Here is a 26944-nt window from a genome sequence, read left to right as displayed (position 1 = left end):
TCTGTTGATCAACCAACTTTCCATGTAATAATTTCAGCTCTAGGTTTGACTCATGTTAATGATGATAGATGCATTTTATTTTATTTTCTTTATTTTACTTTACTTTTGGACCTTTGTTTTCTTACTGGTTATTATTATTTGGTTTGTTACTGCTGTTATGTTCGAAATGTTCGAAATAAAGATCTCAATCAAAGACTTCCATCCATATCAGGTGCAGCAGTTGAGGTTGATTTTAATTTCAAACACGTGTCACTCCAGGAGCGTGATCGCGTGACAGATCAGCTGATCCCGTGACAGATCAGCTGATCCCGTGACAGATCAGCTGATCCCGTGACAGATCAGCTGATCCCGTGACAGATCAGCTGATCACGTGACAGATCAGCTGATCCCGTGACAGATCAGCTGATCCTCAGTCGGTCCGGACTCACCGGCACGTTCTCCTTCTGCTGCAGCGCCGCCTTCTTCTTCCACAGCCGCTGCCGCAGCTCGGCCAGCCGCCGGTCCATGGCGGCCACCTCCAGGTTCCTCTTGCTCAGGCTGTCCCTCTGCTGCTGCAGCCGGGCGCTCTGCTCCTGGTTCAGCTTGTTCCTCAGCTGCAGGAGGGAAGCAGCCGGTCAGACGCTGCCACCGCCGGGGAAATGTCTGCCACAGCTCACTTTTTCTACTTCTCTGTGTCGCAACCTGGTACTTTTATCTGGCACCAAAAGCATGTTTTTTTTTTCTGTCTAAATATCATGAGGCTTAAAGGAATACTCCAACGATTTGGGCAATGTACTGTTTATACCAAGACTAGTGCTGGGTATCGATTCAAATTTCAAGAATCGATTCGATTCCTATTCACAAGATTCAGAATCGATTATCACGATTCGATCCGATTCGATTCGATTCGATTCAATATTGATTTGGTTAGTTTTATTAAAAAGCACTTTGAGCTGTTACTGAATTACATGCCTGTCTAGTTATGCAACACATTAGTACTTGTATTATATTGACAACAAATTAATATAGGTATTGATAATTAAAATGGCTGTAAGACTGGTAAAAATGGCTAGGACCACCTTTTGTAGCCCAGAGGAGATATGCTGCTCAAACACTCAGTATGTTGTGTTAGTGAATGTTTATGAGTTGTAGAACATAATAATTTATCTTGAAGGAGTAGATGTTTACCAGTAACCATGAGTCAAATAATTAACAATATGTTAAATTATTATTTGTTTTAAAAATGTCAATTATTTATCAAACAGACCTAAGGCTAACGACTCCCATAGACTTCAAGTCTTTATGCTAGGCTAACAGGAAATGCTACCCACAGGAGCTGAACCAGTGGGCGTCCAGAGGTGGAGATGGTGTCCAACATCTGGTCTCAGTCTGGGGACGTTGGTAAAAACAGTATAATGCCCAAAACGTTGAAGTATTCCTTTACAGCAGTGAAGGTAAAGGGTAAAAGAGGCAGAAACTAACCCTAACTGAAAAATACAAAAATACATGCTGTTAGCTGCCTTAGCTAAATCCAAATTAGCCACATTAAGCTGTGGTTAGTGAGGTAAGCTAGTTAGCAAACCTGCTGACCTCCAGCATCATGAAGTTCATACTTAAAAAAAAAAAAAAAAGATAAATCCATTTTTAGTCTTACTTTGACCACAGCTCCTTCCTGGCTACCTTTAATCTGTGTCTGTGAGGAACCTTACAGCTCTGGGTCAGGGTTAGAGAGGCAGAGTCAATCCCAAAAGAGACGATTCTTCAACTCTGACCAATCGAGACGAATCGAGACATTAGAATAAACTCTTCCCGTCTGTCAGTTCTACCCAAGTTATGCTAGTTTGTCAGTGAGGGAAGTAAACATCGCTCCAAGGTTCAGCTAAATTTTAGCAAGAGACAAACTTGGGGTCCCTTGACCTCTGACCTCCAGCTGTGTGAATGACACGCCCACCTCCTGCTAATCCCGTGCTAATCCCATGCTAATCCCGTGCAGTTTGGCCCACAGACCCTGCAGGCTGAATGTGCTGCAGCAGGTAAAGCTAACGTGCTCTGCTGGTTCACCTGCAGCTCCTTGTAGAGTCGCTCCAGCTCAGCGGCCGAGGAGGAGGAGGAGGAGGAGGAGGAGGTGTTGTGGTGGTGATGAAGAGGAGGAGGAGGAAGAGGAGGCTCCAGCCTGCTGCTCCTCAGCGCCTCCAGCTGGTTGCTCAGCTCCTCCACTCTCGCCACGGCGGCCAGCAGCTCCCTCTGCTTCTGCTGGAAGAGGCCGGTCATCTGCTCGATCTCCTCCACTGACACACACACACACACACACACACACAATGATATGCACATTAATATTAATATGAATGCAGACAATATTTACAATTTCAGACGTATAGCTAATAATAACTATGCAAATAAATGCAGACACGAGCACATTCAAAATGATTTCAAACTAGTGGGACATCATATTTAAAAATTACATTTTAGGCTTTCAGTTCATTACAATTAGAATACACACACACATACAAGTAGTTTGCATATGTGAAAGGCTATTTTACTCACATTTAAACACATATGAATGCACACAGTACGTGAATATGAAGGGATGTAATATTTGCAGTGACATGTTGGGCGTTCTCAGCCTCGGACGGTGAGAAATGTGCAGCAGCGACGAGCCGCTTCATGAAAATCCTGTAATTTCCACACTGATGAGCCTCTGTCTGGGTCAAATCTATCTAATCTAATCTAATCTAATCTGCCCCACGCAGCCTGATGCAGCTGGACAATAACATTAATCCATTTTATATTTCCCAGATTGTCCATCTGCCCCCCGACAGCACACGCAGCTAAAGGGTATACCGCTGAAAATGATATTCATGCTCCGCTGTCACCGCTAGTTTCTGGGGGACTGGCTCTGCTGCAGCTGCTCAGACTCTCAAGAGCGTGACATTATTATAGGAAATAGAAAAAGAAATAAGAAATGTTAAAATATGTGCATTCAAAATTTGCAAACAAAAAAAAGTGCAATATGTATTAATATATTTATTTTTTTATTTATTTAACCAGGAAATCCCTTGAGATTAAAATCTCTTTTTCGAGGGAGTGATCAAGAAGAGCACACCATGACAGAGTTACAAAAATTCTACAATAAAACATGTTAAGAACAGACAAAAGGACAACAGACACATACAACAAAATCCAGCTTAGGAATGGAAATTGCACTCTTCAGTAACACAGTTTTTTTTTTTTTTTTTAATCAGAGCTTTGACCAGATCATTGAGCTGTCATGTGTTCTGAAGATTGTTCCATGACCACGGCACAAAATAAGAGAAAGCTGCTCCACCAAGTTCTGTGCAGATCCTGGGAACCTGGTAGAGCCGCCTCCTAGTGGAACGAGAGTTACAGCAGCTGTTTGTGAGTGAGCATGGCTTTGTACATAAAGATATACCAGTGCTGCTTTCTCCTCAGGCTTAATGAAGGCCGGGAAACCAGATCATGAAGTACACAGTGATGGGTGTGGGAAAACGTAGAGCCCTGTGATACACAGAGTCCAGGCAGCGGAGCGTAGAAGAGGCAGCATGCATGTCATATATGCGGTCACATCATGGACCATTGTGCAATCACATCTGTTTGTATAAACTTTGTTTTTGTTTTTTTTACTTTGTTTTATGTTTGTATAGTATATGTTTTGTATTATGTGTCTTGTTCTTGTTGAGTTTTCTCTCTTTCTTATCCTTCTTCCCCTTCTTTTTTTACATCAACCTGCCAAGGGACTACAGTTGGAAATTAGTCTACGGCTACAAACTGGCATATTTACAATAGAAATGTTTATTAATATGCACTGTCCCTTTTAAATAAATAAATAAATAAATAAAATAAAATAAATCTAAATAATGTCCCCATAATCTAGAACACTGAAGAGCGTGGCCTGTATAAGTGTCTTCCTAGCTGCTAAATTAAGGCACGCCCTATTTTGATAATAAAAACGCAGCCTAACCTTTAGTTTTTTCATGAGGTTCTCAACATGCACTCTAAAAGAGAGCCTGTCATCCACCCAAATACCCAAGTATTTGAAGGATGACACTCTCTCAGTTGAGTCTCCTCCTACGGTATGAACGCCAGCAGCATCTGAGATGTGAGAATGAGCTCGGGAAAAGATCATGAATTTGGTTTTCTCAGCGTTAAGAACCGGCTGGTGACCACAGAATGAGGCCTGCAGCTGCTGGGAGGCAGTCTGGAGCTCATCGACAGCCTGAGTCAGCGAAGAGGCAACAGGGTAGATTATTGTGTCATCTGCATAAAGATGACACAATAATCTACTCTGTTGCCTGTGTGCCTTAATCCCTCCTGTGCATTAAGGCCAAACAAAAAAAAATACTTTGGGTTCTGGTTCCTTGTCATTTAAGGGCATGAATAGGTAGGGAATTTATTTAATGTAATTAATAATTTATTATTATTTTTATTTATTTTATTTTTACACAGAGGCCAATAAAATAACCTGACTCGGGGGTTAAATGGGACAGAATTTTTTTTTGTCTGGCCTAATCCTGGTTGTATATAAAAAAAGGTGCATTATGTCTAAATATGTGAATTAATCCTACAAAATATTACAAAAATAAATATAAAAGAAATTGAGCATATGTAAAAAGTCAACCTTCGTACACCATATATATATACTATACTGTTGAATGCTGTATAAGCTGTATAATGTGATATACAGCTTATACAGCATGTGTAATGTGTATGATTGCTGAATAATCGTATGAGCAGGCGTCGGCTCAGGCTCCACCTCCTCCACACTGACCCAGCTTGCTGTTGCTGAGGCGTTTCTGCTCCACTTGGCCCCTGAGGGCCCGAACCCGCCGCAGTTTGGCCTCCTGGTTCTGGGCGTTTTCTCGGAGCTGCCGCAGTCTCTCCTGCTCCGACGCCACCGCCGCCGCCGCCGCCACCGCCGTCTGCTGCTGCTGCCGCTCCTGCAGCTTCAGGTACCGCAGCTGCTGCTCCTGTCAATCAGCCAATCAATCAGCCAATCAATCAGCCAATCAGTCAGTCAGTCAGTCAGTAGTGACTTGTTAATGCAGGTCAAAGTGTGTGAGCGGAGCACAGCAATGAAACACCGACTGCATCGTTCTGCACTTTGGATAAAAGTTCTGCTCTGGACGGTGGAAACACTCCTGACCTTCTTCTGCCTTCTGCACTTTGGAGTCAAGTTTACATTTCTTATTTTATTTTTGTTTTTCTTGTATGATCGTGACCAAAACCTTAACAGAAATGTTTTAACTGCCCGGCGCTGACCAAGAGCTGCAGCTGCCTAAAGGCTGAAGGCAGAGGGAGCAGGATTTTCCTAAAAATCCCATAAATAAATAAATAAATAACAATGTATAGACTCATACAGAACTAATCCTCTTCAGCATGACTGTGAGCCACTAGCAGTGTGTGTGTGTGTGTGTGTGTTTGCAAGTTAATAGGGTAGATTGAGTAGTTACAAGAGTACTTGCACCACTTCTATTAGCCTCATTTTGCTGTTTACATAACCAGCACCCTCTAATTCATAACCCGTGTTCTTACTGACCCAAAATGCACAAATCAAAAGATGTCACTTTGTTTACTTGTTTATTGTGTTGTTGTTGTTGTTTCCCCTCCATGTCCGCTCTGACTCTGTCCTCTGTGTTTTCTCTGCTCACTAATAACCACATGTCACACAGAAAGCGGTGGTGTTACAGTGTGGGGTGTGTTTGGTTCTCAGCACCTTGGAGGCCAGCAGCTGCTGCTGGGCGTTGATCTGCTGCTGCTGCCGGGTTGCCAGGTCCTGCAGCTCAGTCAGCGTCACGTCCAGACGAGGAGCTGAAACCTGCAACACACACACACACACACACACACACACACACACGCAATCAGCTTTCACCTTCGCCTCCCGACAAGTTGTCACCTTTTTCTTCTGTAGATTTGTACAAACTGTTCAACAAAGGAAAGCAAATTAAAGTGAAGCAGCCCAGCGGTCACACACACATGATGCTGCTTGACTCACAGCTGCAGAGGTAAACGTGTGTGAGGACTCATTTTTTACACTTTTCTCTGAAGTGAACCAGAGACTGCAAATGTTTTTGTTTTAACACAAAAAGGTATCAAATTATAGGAAATAACTGAAGTTTGCAAACATTTTTTCCACATTTTGTCAATCATCTCACTCATCAGTGCGGCCCTGATGAGCCTTTGAGCTGCCAGCAGGTTTAGATAGATAGATAGATAGATAGATAGATAGATAGATAGATAGATAGATAGATAGATAGATAGATAGATAGACAGATAGACAGATAGACAGATAGATAGATAGATAGATAGATAGATAGAAACTTTATTAATCCCCACAGGGAAATTGCAGTGCCATAGCAGCACATAAAACAGCCACACATAACACAATAAAAACAGTAAAACCACATTAAAAACTGACTAAAAAGTGCAGTAAAATAAATGAATAAGTAAAATAAAAAAAATTAAAATAAAATACAATGAAGTAAAATACAATGAAGACCACAGAGGCTGAGGCACTATAGGCAGTCGGTAAGGCAGTGACTAAATAAAACTAAATAAAACTATCCTTTCAGAGTAGAGTTACGAGCTTGACTGCACTAGGTAGGAAAGATTTTCTGTGCCGCTCTGTTAGGCAGCGGGGCTGGATCAGTCTGTGGCTCTTTTGCATGTTCATTATGTCATGGAGAGGGTGGCAGGGGTTATCCATGATGGTCAATATTTTGGATAACCCCTGCCACCCCCTCCATGACATAATAAACGTGCAAAAGAGCAAGGATTGAGGATTGGCTCTGTAAACCGCTCACATGGGCTCATAATCTGGACCGATCATCGATACTGACCGAGGACCCAGACCAGATCCCTCCCCCGATCGTCTGGAGGTGTTAATCAGGTTAAATCAGACCCAAACTCCTGAGGCCTGAACCCGGCTTAAGGTTTCTCTGGAAGATCCAACGATCCAGTATTTTTCTTTTCTCTTTTGATTGTGTGTGTATCATGACTCACTCCGTTCTCCATGCATCTGTCCGCTGACGCCTTCACCTGGTTCCTCTTCATCACCTGATCTGCAGCTCTGGGTTCACCTGCACAGCACAAACACACGAGCTGTCAGAGATGATGATGATCAAAAAAAAAAAAAAAAAAAGCAAAAACAAAAACACGACAAGAACCTGAGCGTTCCCTGGCTGAGCGCATTGTGCCGACTGTGCAGTTTGCTGGAGGAGGGGTCACGCTGTGGGCTGGTGTTTCTGGGCTCGGCCTCGGCCCCTCAGCTCCACTGAAGGGAAATCTGAACGCTTCAGCTCACCGACACATTTTGGACAATTCTCTGCTTCCAGCTCTGTGGGACCAGTTTGGGGAAGGAAGGCCCTTTCCTGTCCCAGCATGACTGAGCCCCAGTGCACAGAGCAGCTCCATAAAGGCGTGGCCGGCTGAGTTTGGTGTGGAAGAAGTTGAGCGACCCGCACAGAGCCCCGACCTCAACCCCATCCAACACCTTTGGGATCAACTAGAACGCAGACTGGGAGCCGGGCCCTCTGGTCCAACATCAGAGTCTGAGCTCACAAAGGCTCAAAACTCCCAAAGACACTCCAACATCTGGCAGAAACTCCCACAGACACACTCCAACATCCGGCAGAAACTCCCACAGACACTCCAACATCTGGCAGAAACTCCCACAGACACTCCAACATCTGGCACAAACTCCCACAGACACACTCCAACATCCGGCAGAAACTCCCACAGACACTCCAACATCTGGCAGAAACTCCCACAGACACTCCAACATCTGGCAGAAACTCCCACATGGCCCTTTTCCACCAACAAACACCTGGTGCTAGTTCGGAGCTGGTGCTAGAGCCGGTGCTTAACTGGTGCCAACAAAGAACCGGTTTGCTTTCCCACCGGCCAACAGCCAAGCAGAGCCGAGTCAGAGCCACGTCATGACGTCATCGTAAAACGTGATCACGTGGGTGTGCATGAGACGCTCGCTTGGAATCACAATAACAAACATGGACGACCCACCGTAGCGATGCAAATACTGCTCGTGTGTTTACAAGCCTACATTGCAGTCCAGAGGCGAAAAACACAATTATCGCCGGCTACCCATCGTATTCGTGGTCGGAACGAACGGTGAGTATGTTTAGCTTTACGTTTATAGCGATCGCTGCTCCCGTTTGAGTCTGTAAGTCCGCCCACCGATGACGTGGTGGGTCGCGTCATCGGTTCTTTTTCTGGCTCCTGTTTAGCCCCTGCTCGCCGTTGGTGCTTGCTTGGAACCGATTTGGAACCAGTTTGGCCGGTGCTTGGGTGGTGGAAAACCAAAAAACTGGTGCTAAGTCAGGCACCGGCTCCGGACCAGCCCTGGATCCGGTTTGGTGGAAAAGGGGTATCAGACACTCCAACATCTGGCAGAAAACCTCCCAGAAGAGTGGAAGCTGTTCTGCTGCAAAGGACCAACTCCAGATTGATGCCTCTGGGTTCAGGATGGAGCTCAGAGAAGCTCCTGCAGGTGGACCAGGACTTTAGTGTACATGCACTAAATACAATCAGATATGATTTTAAGTGTTAAACTAAATAATAGCACTTTGTAAAATCTAGAGGATCCAGTATGTAAAACCTTAAAATCCTTAGATTGCCAACTCTCCTTTAAAGATAGTTAATAATGAAGGTATAATGGTATATAATGGTAATATAGTATTCTGGAGATCAGCTCTTCTTAACTTGACACTTTATTCTCCCAAAGAAAATTGGTTTTTCTCCAGGCATTAAATAATCGCTCATTCAACAAGGTCACACGAAATGATAAGAGCATCATAAACAATATTTATATACAGCTGAAAGAGCTGAAATTAGATTAAACCAAAGACAGATTCCTGCAGAAACTGAAATGTGAAGAGGTCAGCCAGGGTAGCAGTGATTTTTCTTTTTTCTTTTTTTTTTTTGGAGGGGGGGGTAAAAAAAAAAAAAAAAAAAAAAAAACAGCTTAAGCCAGGATGCTGATGAGCTCAGTAAAACCTCCAGAGGGGATTTGCTGTTTTTCAGGGCAAAAAAACAATCAGTGCTCACCGTGCGTGTTGGAGCCAGGAGCCGCCGGGCCACTCAACTGCATTCACACATAAGCTGATTAGAGTCTGCTGCCCAGTGTAGTTACACAGTGTTGGCCTGTGTGTGTGTGTGTGTGTGTGTGTGTACTGCTGCATTAGATGCCCTTACAACAGCCTGAGGTTAGAGGACGCCTGATGAAGTGACAAAAAAAAATTCTCTTATCTAAAATAAAAAGAAATGATTTTTATAAGCACTTTATATTGAAAAGTGTTTTTTTTATATCTATAAAGAGCAGTCATATCATTTGGTCACCAGAAGTTGTTCTGGAGAATTTTTCTGGTGTTATAATCTAATTTAAAGTAGGATTTGGAGCCAAACCTCTGGCCTGTGGCTCAACCGGGACCTGCGAGAAAGATCTTTCTCTTTTAGGCGAGAAAAAGCACAGAATGGCCCTTTACCTGTGGCAGGGACTTGTCTATTGAAATGATTCGAAAGCATACATTGGCCTGTTTTTACTATTTCTTATTTCACCATTTTCATTCTAGACAATTCTCCTTCTTATTGAAGTGTTTTTACTCAAACTATTTCGGTCATGGCGAGTTTTTTTTTTTTTTTTTTCATTCTCTTTCAGTAACTTTTGCGTTATCTCACAACGTGTTTTGGGCTTTCTCACAATAAATTTTGCGTTCTCTCGTAATAGTTTTCCACTTCCGTTCCTTCCAGGCTGTGTGTCTGTCTGATTTCCCCGACGAGGGCGGCAGATATGTTTTCGTTTCCTTATTTTTCTATCAGATGTGAGCTTAAAATCTGAGATTAGCAGCAGGCGTTGATGGAACGTCTCTGAGGTGCAGGATTCAAATGAAGCCATAAGTTACTGGGATACAGATTAAAATAAATAAATAAATAAAGTTTTTCAGAGTTGCCTGACGACAGAGAATCTGTGTTTCAGGAGTCGGGCCGTGTCACTGTTTGCCTCGATGTGCAGGTTTTTTTTCCCCAAAGTACAGCTCACTTTCAGAGCACTAGGGCGTTTCTCAGTTCACGTTCTTGTCTGTTCTTGTGTTCTTGTGGACTTGTGTTCTTGCGGACTCGTGTTCTTGTGTTCTTGCGGACTCGTGTTCTTGTGTTCTTGTGGACTTGTGTTCTTGCGGACTCGTGGACTTGTGTTCTTGCGGACTCGTGTTCTTGTGTTCTTGTGGACTCGTGTTCTTGTGTTCTTGTGGACTTGTGTTCTTGTGGACTTGTGTTCTTGCAGACTCGTGTTCTTGCAGACTCGTGTTCTTGTGGACTCGTGTTCTTGTGTTCTTGCGGACTCGTGTTCTTGCGGACTTGTGTTCTTGCGGACTCGTGTTCTTGTGTTCTTGTGGACTCGTGTTCTTGTGTTCTTGTGTTCTTGTGTTCTTGTGTTCTTGTGGACTTGTGGACTTGTGGACTCGTGTTCTTGCGGACTCGTGTTCTTGCAGACTCGTGTTCTTGCGGACTCGTGTTCTTGTGGACTCGTGTTCTTGTGTTCTTGCGGACTCGTGTTCTTGCGGACTTGTGTTCTTGCGGACTCGTGTTCTTGTGTTCTTGCGGACTCGTGTTCTTGTGTTCTTGCGGACTCGTGTTCTTGTGTTCTTGCGGACTCGTGTTCTTGTGTTCTTGTGGACTTGTGTTCTTGTGTTCTTGCAGACTCGTGTTCTTGTGTTCTTGCGGACTCGTGTTCTTGTGTTCTTGTGTTCTTGCGGACTCGTGTTCTTGCAGATTCATGTTCTTGTGTTCTCGTGTTCTTGCGGACTCGTGAAACGTCATCAGTCGCAACCCGAGTCCTGTTCTGATTCAAAGTTCACATCTGACCAAGTTCGGTCTAAATCCCCAGATGTGTTCTAGCTCCGCCCCTTTTAGCGAGGATGCATCGGTTGGTGACTTGTGTGGACTTGGAGCAGCCAGGTATCCCAGCATGCATTTCGCACCACCAAGCGGCGATGGCAGCAACACCGGAGGAGAGAACTCAGAACTGTAAAACTGATAAATGAGCCCATGAAGACGAGAACGGGGCGGAGTTGTAGTCATTATTATAATATATAATCAATCAAATCAAATCGGGGAAATCAAATATATATCAGTAGCCCCTCTCTGAGCTGTAGGCTGTAAGTTATTTAAATTAAATTAGCTAAATTAAATGGAATTTATTTATGAAAACGGAGGAGGTAGAGTAGTGTTTATATCGTTTTTCTTTTTTATTATAAACACTACAGGATATCTGGTTATATTAAATATTGCCAAGAGAGTTGAGATGGAGACGTCATCAAGTACGCAGAACGACCGTTCAAAAGTTCACACATCCCAACTTGGCGAAGTTGGTGTTGAGAAAGGCCTCTAGTGTGTTCTGGTAAGGGGCGGGGCTCTGTACTGGGTGGGTGGGGCTTAACTTTATTAGTGTGTGTGTGTGTGTGTGTGTGTGTGTGTGTGTGTGTCACCTGACTCGCGTCCCGGAGCTCTCTGGTGCCGCAGGAGGAAGCGAACCTCTCCTCTCTGCTGGCCCCATCGCTGCAGCACCTCCATGATCCGCTCGCCCTCCCCGACGACGCGCTCTGATTGGTCGAGAGGGGAAAAAAAGGGTGAACCAGTAAAGCAAGAAACGAGATTAATTAATCTGATCAAATTGATTCAACTCTGAAAATGAGCATGAAGGTGACTCTGGAGCAGAAAAAACAACTTTTTCCTGATAATTCTGACTTCAGTCGCTCAGAATTAGGAGAAAACTTTATTTAAAAAAACTTTAGAAAACTTTATAACTTTATGGCTGCAGGTTGAGAGAGTTTTAATAAATAGTGGGATTTGTTGGAATGACCGACTTTTATTTTGATGCACAGAAATTACATCAGTTTTCTCAAAATTAGGTGAAAAGATCCCCTTTTAGTGAACTCCATGCGCTTCATTTCTCCTGAAAAAAGGTGGAAAAGCGTTTGTCCAGTTTGTCCGATCGGCAGCAGGAGACTCTCCATCCCACAGTCGGCGTCACCGCCTGGAATGATGTTTATTTTCGACGTCTTTCAATTATTGTGTTGCTTAGTTTTACAATAAATAAATCCTTGAGGGGGGGAGAAAAGATGAGAAAACATCCCATAATAATAAAGGAGCTTTGCGGCGTGCCAGCCTCGGTGGATTAGTGTGAAAGCTGCAGTGATCTGCTGATGAAGTGGCTGCTGCTGCTTTCAGTGCTGCGCGTTGGGGCCAGAATATAATCTGCATGGCCTCGTGGTAAATAAGGCGAGAGGCTCTGAGCTCTGAACTTCAGCAGCACCGGCTATAAATACACGCAGAACGCCCTTCAGACGGAATCTGAGTGTTTTGTTTGAAGAAAAAAATGACATTCTCCCAGTTCTGTCTTTTTTTTTTTTTTTTTTTTTTTTTTTAAACAGGGAAATGAGATTTTAAAGATTTATCACTCAGCAGAATTGGGACATTTGGCTGGCAGGACTTTTACTTTTAATGGAGGATTAACGGAGGATTTTTCCATTATGGTGTTGATATTTTTGATAAAGCAAAAATGATTTAATTTCTTTTTTTTTTTTTTTTTTTTTTTTTTTTTTTCCCCAGGAGCAGGACTGAATGAAATATCCCACCATAATGAATCGTGGGAGCGCCGCCACGGTTAATGTTGTTTTCTGCAGCAGACCTTCTCTCTGAGATGAATTAGAGATCTTCAAACTCCAGTGTGTGTGTGTGTGTGTGTGTGTGTGTGGGTGCGGGAGGGGGTTGTTCCAAAACAGAGTTTGGGCCTGAAATCGAGGTTTGAATGCCAAAAATCTCAGCCAGCCGGCCAAGTTTCATCTTCTGAAAGCTCCTGTACTAAGAAAAAAAAAAAAAAAAAAAAAAAAAAAAAACTCTACTTTTTCAGGCTCGTGGTCATTTTAGTGCTTCGTCGGCAGAGTGTGTGTGTCGTGTTATCTTCATCCATTTTTCCTGTCTCCCACCATGGAAGATCAGGGAGGGAGCTATGGACTGCCTTCATGTGTGATCTCTGAGCATTTATTGTCTGTGTCGCATGGCAACACAGCGCCACCAACAGGCCGAAAAGTCAAAAATTAAAGTCAACAATAAAATTAAAAAATAGACCCAGGATGACTTGATAATATTTTGGCACGTCATCATCTGCCGCCAGGACCGTCTCCGGGAGAAAATCATCCGATCCCGTCTCCGCAGGACGGATCTGACAGTTTTGCTTGAAACACAGAGTTATATAAAAATAAATATGCCATTATTAAGGTTTTACATCAACAAAGTTGAAATCGTTTTGTTATTTTGCCCCTAATTTTGGAAAAGCGCTGCATTTTCTGTCTGCATCTGCCAGTGGGCCTTCACAATAAGAGCAGGCGTGATAAAATTTTAATTCCACTGCGGGAGAGTCTTGACGTTCTCTGCAGTGAGCTGGAAAAAAAATATGTTGGGAAATATCAGCAAATCAGATATTGACAATAAAAAAAAAAAAAATCAATATCATGCTTCCCTAATCTGCACATGCAAGGATAAAAAATGATGCTCGAGTTGACTTCTTAAAATTTTGTTCCACAACAGAGACATTTCACAAGATCCACTGCCTTGTGCTGCTCTTTTTATTTATTTATTTTATTGGTGGGGGGGGGTGGGGATGCAGCAGAATCTGTTACCTGCTCATCAGGTTTTGGTTTTGGTTTTTCTCCTTGAATGCAAAGATTTGTACTCGAATGTAAAATGTAAAAATGCCCTTTCACTGTACATTTAAAAGGCCAAATTATACCCCCCAGACTCAGACAGGGGGGTTAAAGTGGGCTGGTCTGTTTGATACCTCGGGGTCTATTCTGGGCTCGTCCAGTTTATACCCCAGGGATTTTAATTTGTCTGGGTAATCATGATTTATTTATCTATTTTCATCCGCAACCAGGCCTTTGAAACTAGACCTACATACATTGGTGGAAAAAAGTTTTCGGACACCCTTAAAATTTTTCACAATCTCAAATATTATCATGAAATATTTGTGGAAAAATCTTTTCTTTTTTTTTTGTTTCAAAAGGTGTGGCTGCATTAGACAGATACAAACAAATACAAATGATATATATTTTTTGTTTGTTTATTGTTTCCAAGAAAAACTAACCAAACTAAATAGTTGACAGTGTAATCTTTATCTTCAGGCGTGTTTCCTGCGTTAGGTTCCTTGTTTTAGCCATTTTTGTGTCTGAAGAACTTTCAGATGTGCTGCTTTATATAGACACCAAGCTTGGCAGCAAAAATTATGTCTTTTAATAAAAAGAACCACCTTCATCACTGGTACCAAAATGACCCAATACTCCAAATTTCTTCTGTATTTTTATGGAACCAATCAATTTGAAGTTTTTAATGGCTTTTTTAGGATTTGTTTAGTATTTTGGCTGTGACTATACAAAAAGAAATTGCACTTGAAGACCTAAGAGTGATTTGTTAATGCAATATTTCACAAATGCATGGGGTGTCCGAAAACTTTTTTCCATCACTGTGTTGTGCCATTGAATCAACCTCAGGGCACCCAGTTTTTATGCGTACATGTGTGTATGTGTACATTTGGGGAAAGCCCTACACCCCTACCTGACCTCAGGGCGACTCGCCGCCCCGTCACTCTGAGACCCCGGCGGCAGCGTTTGTCTGTCCTGGCCCCAGCGAGGTTGAATAAACTCTCAATTACGGCAAAACCTTTGCTTCCTAACACGCAGCGTCTTCTCCTGCGACCTTCCTCATCTAAAGGACATTTGTGGGACTAACAGAGTTTGATCTATACGTTTTAAAGAGACTGAGAGAGACTCGCCGCTGTTTGCTGAAATTACCGCATGTCAGAGCACAAATCGAGAGATCTGTTAGACTTTTGAAACAACTCCCTCTAGTGTGTGTGTGTGTGTGTAATATGGACTAGAGGGCTTCAGTCTGGCCTAGCCCACAGTATACCCCGGGGTTTAAACTGGACTATACGGTGGGTATAGTCTGGTCAGGGGGTTCACTTTGGGCTGATACACCGGGACGAGCTGGAGACAGAGACAGAGACAGAGACAGAGACAGAGACAGAGACAGGAACTGACCGGAGCCCCTCCACATCTCAGCCAGGTAGCAGTCGCCCTCCCCGGGCTCCTTGCAGAGCTCCACCACGTCCCTGCACAGCGTGTCGGGCGTGAGCGGCACCTCGCTGAAGTGCTGGTCGTTGTTGCTGAGGAAAACGGTGAGAAACATCTGGAAGACAGAGGGGATCAAACATCAGGCCGGTGTCACTGTGATCACTCACCGCTCACCACACACACACACACACACACACACACACACCGCAAAAAAACTCACTCAGTCTCAAAGTTTCTCTTCAAACTCAGATTTCACCTCTGTTTTTATTCCTCAAACTCCACGAGCGGAGGAAACCCTGAAACTCATTTATCTCATCCAGCATCTTTACTTCCTGTTCGGGAGCCAAATGCACGCCGGAGTCTCCCAGCATGCACTGGAGGTATTTTTAGACTCTCCGGTCCATCTGACCTGTTTGTCTTTGATGGTCGTGGAGAAACTCGCTGTGAAAAGTGAGCAGCAGGTTTCTCCGAAAAACAGGAAAACTACCAGCAGCAGCTCTCAAGGTTTATCAGTAATAAAGAAAATTATTAAAAAAAATGGACATTTCTGAAAAGACAGCATGAAGCTTATTTTTGATAAGTCGATAAAATGGCACTTTTATACTGCATCCACTAGATTTTAGAAATATAAAATAACGAACCTCCTCTGCAGTATAGATCAATAGAGTAAATATTGTGATGGAATAAAAGAATAAATAAATTAAAATAATACATGCATGAATGAACTTTGCATTTCAAGGAGCCAGGGCGAAGTTAACCAGCATTTTGGGTGAAAATGAAACGCATGAATGAAGTTAAAACCCACAAGGAGATGGAGGAGTGCATTTTGTGTACAAGCCCTTTGTATTTTCTGTGATAAAATGATCACTTTTAAAAATATTAACCTCAATTTATATTTATTTAAAGGTTTTTGTTTTGACTCTCCTGCAAAGTTGAAGCAAACCCTCGTGACCCCAGGCGGTTCGTGCACGCTGCAGCTCCCGAGAAGCTGAGATGGTGCAGATACGAGCTTTTCTCCGGACGGTGACAAGAAGTGCACGTGCAGAGGAAAGAAAAAATGTCGTCTTTTTTTCTTTTCTCTCGCGTCAGGATGGAGACAGAATGAGGACGGCGCCCACAGATGTCTCTTTAAATACCGAAGGAAGGGGGGGGACACAGTTACACTCCGCCACGTTCACTCTGGAACAAGACAAAAAAAAAAAAAAAAACACAACACAAAAGGCGCGGCGGGTCAGTGCACATGACCTGGATCTCAGCTCGGCTCCGTTAACGAGGAACCGCAGGAACGTTCTCCCATCAGGCTGAGAGGAACCAACACTAACATGATCACACGTTCAGGAAGGAGTGGCAGAGTGGGGAAAACTGACAGGGTTCATCCTCTGAGGAGCGTGGCGGTGCTCGACAAACTTCATCACAACCTGACCCGTCGATTCTGAGACAGCAAAATTTGGCAATATGGCGGAAGATCAGTGTTAAAGCTCATCCAAATCAAGAGGGTTCTTCCTTTGGGGAGCGTGAAGGCACTCGTCAAATATCACCGCAATCCACCTTTAAGATGCTCGTGTAGCTCTCGTGTGCAAATCTGACATTTTGGTCTGAAGGTGGCGCTAGAAGAAAGGCTAAGAGATCACAAAAATGATCAGGGTTCATCCTCTGAGGAGCATCAAAGTGTTTTCTAGATTCCATGGTGATCTGCGTCGAGGCCCAAACGCCCACATACATTGAGAGGTACAAGTCCCCCCCCAATGTTCAGGCACTCCAAAAATGCCCCCACCCAAAATATTGCACACTGTTTTTTTTTGTTTTTTTGCACATTGTTTTTTTGGCAAATTGGGTACTTAGATCTTTAGATCTCTAGTGTCATATTTTATTCTTTATTTTTTATTTATTTAATCTTGTAATCTGTGGATACTGCTGAAAACTGTGAATTTCCTTCGGGATGAATAAAGTATCTATCTATCTATCTATTGCTGGAATATATTAGCAATTCAATGTGCAGGCATTCCCAAAATGTCTGCCCCCCCCCCCCCCCCCCCCCCCCCCCATGCTGAAATGGTGGTTTTGGCCCCAGAGGCGATTCTTGAGTCTGTTGGGGCCCTAAGCAAAAATTCCCAGGGGGCCCTTCCGACCAGTGTCCATTACCATCATGTTATAATTACTCTGACACCAACGAAAAATGTATGAAATCAATACTTTTTTTTTTTTTTTTATTATTCCCAATGTTCACATACCATACCTAATATATTAGAATTCAATAACATGAAAAACCTTGTCATTTTGAAAATATAAAGTAGGTGAAAATATAAATGTAAAGAATAATAAAAAACAAAATAATAATAAAAAAAACAACTGTGACATCGTAAATAAGCCACATTATCAGCACTTTTTCAGCCCTGGTTCAGATTCTGCCTTGAGCTGTCATTGCAAATTGTCCTTTTTTGTTTAAGGGGGGGGGGGGGGGGGGGGGGGGGGGGGGGTTATTGCAGCTAATACATTTTTGAGACATTTCGGTAAAAACAAGCCTTGGGCCCCGAGTCTCAGGGGCCCCCTGTCGGCGCGGGGCCCCAAGCAGTCGCCTGCCCTGCCTGTTCACAAGCTGCAGGTCTGTTTGGCCCTGATCTGCAGAGTAGATCTGGAGATAGCAACTTGACATTTTGCCAGAAGATTGGCACCACAAGATGTTATGTGAGCACCAAAACTCATTAACAGGGTTCAGACTCTGGGAGCATGAATGTGCTTATCCTCCTGAGACCCAGAGGAAAAAATGTTTTGATATTTCGATTTTTTTAAGATAATTCAAGTATTGTAGTTGAAAGAAACATGTCACAGCAAAAAAAAAATCAGAAATGTTATTTATTTATTTTTTATCAAATGTCCCTTACAGAGGACATCGGGTCTTGCTTGGCGTAAAATGTCTTGTAATTTCCCAAACACTTAGAACAGATGATTTCCACTTTTTTTTCCACATGATAAAGAAAGGAGAGGCATAGTTTAATACACATTTAGGAAATGTGTTATTAACTATATGAGTCGATAACTTGCCAAATCAAGCTTTTAATTGAGTGTGTGTGTGCAGTTTGTGTGAGTGTGAGTGTGAGTGTGTGTGTGTGTGTGTGTGTGTGTGTGTGTGTGTGTGCATACGTGCATTCAACTTAAAAAGGCTCTCATTTCCCTTTCTGTAGGAATTTCATAGCCATAGCTTACATGCTGCTCTTTACTCATAGTGCACGGCGGGTGCCCTGACTTTCTCCCTCAGACTCAGGCTCCTCAACAGCTGATTCCTCCTCCTCTGAGCTTTCACCTTCCTGCTCCTCTGTCTGGCCTTCCTGCATTTCATCTCCTGACATCTCCCTTCCACAATCAAAACCTCATCAAAATCCTCTCTGCCTCACTCAGCCCTCTGTTTCCTGATGTATGCAAATTGAATAAAAATAACAGTTAGCAAGTCCCGCTGTCCTCTACAAAGGACATTGAACAAAAGTTGTGTTTTGACAGGGTTGAAATTACTGTACATTCCTGAAATCTTACTAAATTGAAGTTAAGACTTTCATATTGAAGAAACAATTTGATTATTATCGACAGAAGCATGATATCTGCAAAAAATTGATCACTTAACTCCTCTACTGCCATAAAATGTAGAAGTTGAGATTCCCGCCATTTTGAAAAGAGAGATCATGTTCTCTGTTGGCCACACCCCCACAAATGTGACATCACTGGAAAGCCCTGGATGTCCTCTTGACAGGAAAGTGGGACTCAAATAGGTGGCATAAATTGTGTTTGACTTAGAGGTCTCAAACTCATGTCCCCTACAGAGGACAAAAATGAATTGCTGGGTCTCAGGAGGAAACGTCCTGACAATCTGCCCGACGGATTAAGAGTTCCCAAGTTTACCATGAGGCCTGAGGATGGTGTCAGCGGAAAGGTGACGGTGACACTCAAACTGGCAGGGTTCATCCTCAGCAAACTATTTGGCAACCCGTCCATTACGTTAACAAATACGTTGTATGCACGCCAGATGTTTGACCTGAGGGTGGCGCTGGAGGAGAGGTCACAAGGTCACCAAAATCAAGGGGAACCATCCTTTAGGGAGCATAGCGTCAATTGCTAAAAATCATGGTGATGCACTGATTAATTAATTGCTGTTCTACATCATTTCCTTGACTGGAGGTGGACTGGGTCTGGATATCACCTGCATGCCTCCTTTCCTTCACTATTTCCCTTGTGTTGAGTTTCTGTATTGTTTTCTGTTCTGCCAAGTGAAATTATTTTTTTGTGAAACTAACCGAGCTGCCGTCTTGACCAGCAGGACTCCCCGGAAGAAGACACCCGTATCTCAGCGGGACCTTCCCTGGGTACGTAAAGGCTAAATAAAGTAAATAAAATATCTTGTGTGCAAAGTTGCCATTTTGGCGTCACGACGGCGTTAGAGGAAAGGTCATGAGGTCATCAAAGCTGACAGGGTTCATCCTCTGAGGAGCAAGATCCATGCAAATCTGCCCAACCGGTTTAGGCGGTGTATTTAGGCTGTATGACCCTCGGCAGCACGTCATAGCAAGAGATACGGCCAAATCCTCAGCTCATCCCTCCCCCGAGATGTTTCAGAGGGAAGGAGGAATAAAAACAAACATTTTAAATCAGTTTTTTTTTTTTTTTTTGTTAAATTGAAATATTTGCATCAGTTATTATCAACTATGTGTCTATATTTTCTATATTTTTATCGATTAATAATATAATATTGATGATAATTACTTATGTATAATACAATATATATGTAATATGCAGGAACTCAAGGGGTAGGATCATATCAGTTTTTAACTTCTTCCTACTCCCTTTTGAACATGGGCTGGCCATCTAGGAAATAGATTTTTTTTTTGTACTTTTCTTCTGTTGCCCTGTTGTTGCATTGTCTGTTGCCCTTTATACAACATGTTCAAAAAAAAATAAAAAAATAAATAAATGAATGAATAATAAGTGAAATAAGAGATTTTATATGATAAACTGACGGTGGAAATATCAAATCAATGGCAAACCTGTCTGCTGAATATTTGTTGATATTCTACATGATGTGTTTATTTTCTCATTGATCAGTCGGCTACAAATTGTTTGATTTAATATAATAAATCAGAAAGCAGCCTAAATTATCCAGGTGTCGACTCAGGTCATATTGATGTTACAAAAAACCCAAAAATGATCCGGTCAGTGTGAAGGCATGTGTCCCCGTGGCTCACGCCTCCACATGCTGAGCCCCCAGCAGCAGACTGGAGCACTGGGCAGCTTCCAGTCCAAACGGGAGGCAGAGAGGAGCTGCCGGCGCTCCCTGGGTAAATAAAGAAGCCTGAGGCAGAGCAGGTTTGGGGGAGGTGGGAGGTGAGCTGGCTCCCGTCCCGCCAGCAGCCACCCCGCTGGAGGAACAGATGGCCCGGTGCATCATGGGATTTATGCCCTCAAAGAGCTGTTTCACTCTCCGACAGCACGAGGAGCTGCCGGCGAGGTAAAAACACACAGGGGCTGTTTTCCACGGCACGCTCGCCGCACGCAGGGACACAGTTTAGGGGGCTAACAGGATGTGTGTCGCTCTCCTCACCCTGTCCCGTCCTGCCTCACCCTGTCCCGTCCTGTCCTGTCCTGCTTCACCCTGTCCCGTCCTGCCTCACCCTGTCCCGTCCCGTCCTGCTTCACCCTGTCCCGTCCCGTCCTGCTTCACCCTGTCCCGTCCTGCTTCACCCTGTCCCGTCCTGTCCCGTCCTGCCTCACCCTGTCCCGTCCCGTCCTGCTTCACCCTGTCCCGCCCCGTCCTGCTTCACCCTGTCCCGTCCCGTCCTGCTTCACCCTGTCCTGTCCCGTCCTGCTTCACCCTGTCCCGTCCCGTCCTGCTTCACCCTGTCCCGTCCTGCTTCACCCTGTCCCGTCCCGTCCTGCTTCACCCTGTCCCGTCCCGTCCCGTCCTGCTTCACCCTGTCCCGTCCCGTCCTGCTTCACCCTGTCCCGTCCCGTCCTGCTTCACCCAGTCCCGTCCTGCCTCACCCTGTCCCGTCCCGTCCTGCTTCACCCTGTCCCGTCCTGCTTCACCCTGTCCCGTCCTGCCTCACCCTGCCTCACCCTGTCCCGTCCTGCCTCACCCTGTCCCGTCCTGCCTCGTCCTGCCTCACCCTGTCCCGTCCTGCCTCACCCTGTCCCATCCTGCTTCACGCTGTCCCGTCCTGCCTCGTCCTGTCCTGTCCTGCCTCACCCTGCCTCACCCTGTCCCGTCCTGCTTCACCCTGTCCCGTCCTGCTTCACCCTGTCCCGTCCTGCCTCACCCTGTCCCGTCCTGCTTCACCCTGTCCCGTCCTGCCTCATCCTGCTTCACCCTGTCCCGTCCTGTCCCCTCCTGTCCCGTCCTGCCTCACCCTGTCCCGTCCTGTCCCGTCCTGTCCCGTCCTGTCCCGTCCTGTCCCGTCCTGCCTCACCCTGCCTCACCCTGTCCCGTCCTGCTTCACCCTGCCTCACCCTGTCCCGTCCTGCTTCACCCTGTCCCGTCCTGCTTCACCCTGTCCCGTCCTGCCTCACCCTGCCTCACCCTGTCCCGTCCTGCTTCACCCTGTCCCGTCCTGCCTCATCCTGCTTCACCCTGTCCCGTCCTGTCCCGTCCTGTCCCGTCCTGCCTCACCCTGTCCCGTCCTGCCTCACCCTGTCCCGTCCTGTCCCGTCCTGTCCCGTCCTGTCCCGTCCTGTCCCGTCCTGTCCCGTCCTGTCCCGTCCTGTCCCGTCCTGCCTCACCCTGTCTCGTCCTGTCCCGTCCTGTCCCGTCCTGTCCCGTCCTGTCCCGTCCTGTCCCGTCCTGCCTCACCCTGTCGTGTCCTGTCCCGTCCTGCCTCGTCCTGTCCCGTCCTGTCCCGTCCTGTCCCATCCTGTCCCGTCCTGCCTTGTGGCTATACACCGGACAGTTTTCTGAGCAGTTCAACTTCACAGCAAATAAAGATGAAACGCCACACTCAGTGAAAGGAGAAAATAAAACGAGGAGAAGCTGGCAGTCTGTGTCAGTCCACAGTGGGACGTTCTGAACCAGCAGAAATGGCAGCACATCAGCAGAAGATCAGCTACTGAGACTTTGTGTGGCCACGACGGCGACATGGAGTTCATCAAGACTGGATTTGTTTACAGAAGGAACAAAGCAGAAAACCATGACTTTTGTTACTGATTTCATTTCTGTCCTTGAAGATCTGACATGATGCAGAGAGCGAGGCATCCCACTAATATCTGTGATTTAGTAGACTGTTAAATGAAGACTGTTTAAGTCTTAATTATCTAAAGAGATGACATCATCATACAGAGCTTTCTTGTGAATTCGATTTGGTGCTGGTGTTGGTTGTGTGTATTTGTGGCTGTGCTGTGTGTTGTTAGTCTTAATGTGTTGACATGTATTTTATGACTCCATGATGAGTCCCTAAATATGTAAAGTAAATGATAATACATATACCAAAAGGCCACATGGAGCCATGTCCACATTCAGAAGCCGCAGGGCTCTACTCTTGTTCTCCATGACTAATCTGAAACACTGACACTGAAAAACTCTGTTTTTGTTTGTTTGTTTGTTTGTTTTTGTTTTTTTTAATGTGTTGTTTTTTAAAAAAACGTTTTATTTTAACTTGTTGTTTTTTTAATTAGAATTTCCGGGGAAAAAAAACAACTCACAAATTTATGCGAAAAACAATAATCGATTTTTTCTAATAGCTCAGAAATTTACAACTTTAATCTCAGGCTTTCTACGTTTTTTTTCTCACAAATGTTTGACTTTATAATCTCAGAATTTTTGAGTTTTTATTTCAAAAATTCTCATAGAGTTTTACTCACGTAAAATTTACCATTTTAATTTTAGTAAATATCCAAGTTTTTTTCTTGTGAATTTACAACTTCACCCCCCTCCCTGGGCTCCATAATTGTTTTTTTCCCAACAGTGGCCCTAATATGTCTTCGTAGGTGTGTCACTGACTCGCTCACTGACTTTTTCCAGACTAGAGTGGCGCCCCCTGGTGGTGAAAACACCTGGAGACGCTACATAAGCTTTACGTCATTCATGAAACAGTCGTAACGCCTTCAGCTACAAAAACCAGGTTGCTAAAGTTTAAAGACGTATTAGATACACAGATAAAAAAAAAAAAAAAGTTCTTTCACTGTGTCGCTGTTTTTTTTCGGGAGATTTCATTAAATCGTCTACGAGGGAAGACAAGATGGCGGCAGCACGCCACAGTGGCTTCTAAAGGCCTGTAACGTGAAGCTAGACGATGAAGGACAACATCACCTTAACAAGGAGAATATTCTCACTCAAAGCTATTCAAGACTGGACTGCATATTAATCTCCAAAGCAGCTCTAATCAACTTGAGGACAGCAGAAGTAAAGGCTGTTATCACCTCTGCCTGCAGCTGCACTTTCACTGCAGAGGGAATCATCCAGAATGTGTCAAAAACATTTCAAAATAAATCAACTTGTATTTAAGACGTTGATTTGTTGTCGGTCTGTGATGAGACGGCTCGTTAACAGGAGGTTCTTCAGCATAATACATAATTACAATAAATGATCATTTCATTTCCACTTTGGGGGGAAATGAGCAGAAGCAAAAAGAGGTGAGGTAAGACTGGAGCAGAGATGTGTGTCACGGCGAGCAGCGACCCCGCCGCCTGCCTGCTGTCCTACATTTCAGCTCCAAACTGGAACTGGAGCGTTTCTGTCTTCAGCTTCTTGGACAGGAAGTGGGTCACCGCCGTCAGTCACCGTATGGAGGTCACCCAGGAGCCGCCGGGGGGGCGTGTCCGTCCCTCAGGACGCCAGCGAGGAGCGGGAGTGAGACCTCCTGTTGGAGCAGAACGTCACCGCTGCCCCGCCTGCAGCAGCCACAGGGCGGCGCTCTGAGCAGAACCACAAGCTCTTCATGACGAACGTTTCTCAGCTCGTCTCTGAGGAAGAGACGTGCAGCTGGATCTGTGCGGTCTGCTGAGCTTCTCAGACTTTTTCAGGGATGTTCCCTTTTCAAATATTTGTTCAGTCAAGTTCCCCCTGAGCAGTACAACAGGGCCACTGGAGGGAGAAAAAAATTACAGAGCCGAGGAGGGGAGGGTAATATTCCAAGAAAAAAAAAAACTCAACTCATTAAATTTGTAAATGTATAGGAGGGAAAAAAAACTGAAAATTCTGATATTATAAAGTCACAAATTTGTGAGAAAAACCTCACAAATTCATGAGGAAAAACACTTGGATACTTTGGAGATTACAGTGGTAAATTTATGAGAAAAAAACTCAAAAATTTATGAGAAAAAAAAACCCCTAAGAAATCCTGAGATTAAAGTCAGAAATTTATGAGAAAAAACCTGGATATTCTCTTGCATTAACGTGGTAAATTTACGAGAAAAAAAATGTGGGGAAAAATTTGAAAAATCTGATTTGAAATTCTGTCCTAAATTTATGAGAAAAAAACTCAGCAATTCTGAGATTTACGTTGTAAATTTATGAGGAAAAAAAAAGAATATTCTCTTGGATTAAAAAAAGTCCGAAATTTCTGAGAAAAAAAAAACTCACAAATTTAATTTAATCACAAATTTAATATCACAAATACATTAAAGTGGAAAATTTACGAGAAGAAAAAAAAAACTCAGAAATTCCGAAATTTAAGTCATAAATTTATGAGAACAAAACCTGAATATTCCTCTTAGATTAAAGTGGAATATTTACAAGAAAAAAAAATCAGAACATTATTAGAAAAAAAACTTGAAAATTCAAGTTTTTAAAAAAATTGCACATAACCCCTGCAGTACTCCAGTGTACCCTTAGGGGAACCCGCGCCCCCATTTGAGCACCACTGTTCTCTTGTGTGTGTGTGTGTGTGTGTGTGTGTGTGTGTGGCCTGTTCTCGGTTCTCTGTTGTGTCTACAGGAGCATGTGGTTCAGGCCTCAGACCTGTGACATGTAAAGCACCGATCTGCATCACAAACCCACTGCTGCCTTCACTGCCCTCAAAGAGACACTTTATCTGCAATTTACAAGAAAAAAAAAAGCCTCATTTTCATGTTTTTTTGAAGCGGTGTCCTGGGCTCACAGGGGGTTTCCGTGATCTCCTACCTTCAGAGGAGCTTGGAAACCAGCGACAGTAAAAACATGACAGTCAACAGATCTGCGGCGCCCAGCGTTTTCCGTGACGGCAGCGTTTTATTTTCATACACAAATTTGCAGAGCAGCTGACAGTCGGAGCGGCAGATAAAACAGAAATGATGATAAGGCCTCGCTCCAAGGACGAATCTACTCTCACATCCTCTCCCTCCCCTCTGAGCTCCTGCTGATGATCGGCCGGTGTGATTTACTCTTTGGGGGTTTTGGTGTCGACCCGCCTGCTCTGTGATATCCTGTCATCTGCAGGAATGTAAACCGAGACGCAGCGCCGAGCCGAGAAGACGCTCCTGTTTTTGGTGGAAACAGCAAATCTGCTCTCTCATCCGCGTCACAGGGAGCGACATTTTGCACAGCACATGACATGAAAACAGGCGGCAGGTGGCAGGTGGGCTACGGAGGCCTGCAAGTCCAAAAGCCTCGCTGGCAGAGCAGAGCACCTGAACGCGGCGGGCAGGAAGCCGACGGAACGACAGGCCGCTGCAAGAAACTGCAGAGCTGAGCCTGAGCCAGACACACACACACACACACACACACACACACACACACACACTCCACTGGAGCGAAGTCACCACAGAGTGTTTAAATTTAGGCTTTTTAAGAGAAATTTTAACCAAATTTAGGACACAAATGATCTTCTTCCTATTCAGAGTCACTTACACGTCATGTATAAATACACAGGACAGTTACTACTACTGCTACTACTGCTAATACTACTACTGCTACTACTACTTCTACTACTACTACTACTGCTGCTACTACTACTACTGCTACTACTGCTACTAATACTACTACTACTGCTGCTACTACTGCTGCTACTACTACTACTGCTGCTACTACTACTACTGCTACTAATACTACTACTGCTGCTACTACTACTGCTACTACTGCTAATACTACTACTGCTACTACTGCTACTAATACTACTACTGCTGCTACTACTACTACTGCTACTAATACTACTACTGCTGCTACTACTACTGCTACTACTGCTACTACTGCTACTACTACTGCTACTACTGCTGCTACTACTACTACTACTACTACTACTGCTACTACTGCTGCTACTACTACTAATACTACTACTGCTACTACTACTACTACTGTTAATACTACAACTACTACTGCGACTACTGCTACTACTACTGCTAATACTACTAGTGCTGCTACTACTAATACTACTACTACTGCTACTACTGCTAATACTACTACTGCTACTACTGCTACTACTACTACTAATACTACTACTACTGCTACTGCTACTACTACTACTACTACTGCTGCTACTACTGCTACTACTAGTGCTGCTACTAATACTACTACTATTCCTGCTAATACTGCTAATACTAGCGTACTACAACCACTACTATTACTACTGCTACTCCTGCTACTACTGCCACTACTACTACAAATAGTACTAGTACTAATAGTAATGCTACTGCTACTACTGCTACTATTAATATTGCTACTTCTCAAGGAAATTGAATCAGGTCAACTGGACTTAGGTATATGTCTACTAATACTACTACTAATACTACTACTACTGCTACTACTACTACTGCTACTACTGCTACTACTACTATTGCTGCTACTGCTACCACTACTACTGCTACTACTACTACCACCACTACTACCACTACTGCTACTACTACATCATTTTTTTCTAATA

At 44.1% G+C, this 26944-nt stretch overlaps 1 protein-coding gene across 2 annotated transcripts in view; it reads right to left on the bottom strand.

Moving 5' to 3' along the window:
• The window catches only part of LOC115374050 (apoptosis-stimulating of p53 protein 2-like), a 54856-nt gene that overhangs the window by 15354 nt on the left and 12558 nt on the right, over window positions 1–26944 (bottom strand). For both annotated transcript variants that reach the window (XM_030073162.1, XM_030073952.1), the window contains exons 2-8: window positions 15105–15252; window positions 11496–11609; window positions 6997–7073; window positions 5711–5812; window positions 4766–4964; window positions 2041–2267; window positions 429–593 (exon numbers count right to left, since the gene is read on the bottom strand). In XM_030073162.1, the coding sequence (XP_029929022.1) occupies window positions 429–593; window positions 2041–2267; window positions 4766–4964; window positions 5711–5812; window positions 6997–7073; window positions 11496–11609; window positions 15105–15252 (1032 nt within the window). The remainder of the gene's footprint in view (window positions 1–428; window positions 594–2040; window positions 2268–4765; window positions 4965–5710; window positions 5813–6996; window positions 7074–11495; window positions 11610–15104; window positions 15253–26944) is intronic.

Source organism: Myripristis murdjan, chromosome 1 (assembly GCF_902150065.1).
Source record: "Myripristis murdjan chromosome 1, fMyrMur1.1, whole genome shotgun sequence".
NCBI lineage: Eukaryota > Metazoa > Chordata > Actinopteri > Holocentriformes > Holocentridae > Myripristis > Myripristis murdjan.
The sequence above is the reverse complement of the archived record's forward strand: the minus strand, read 5'-3'. Positions and strand labels throughout refer to the sequence as shown.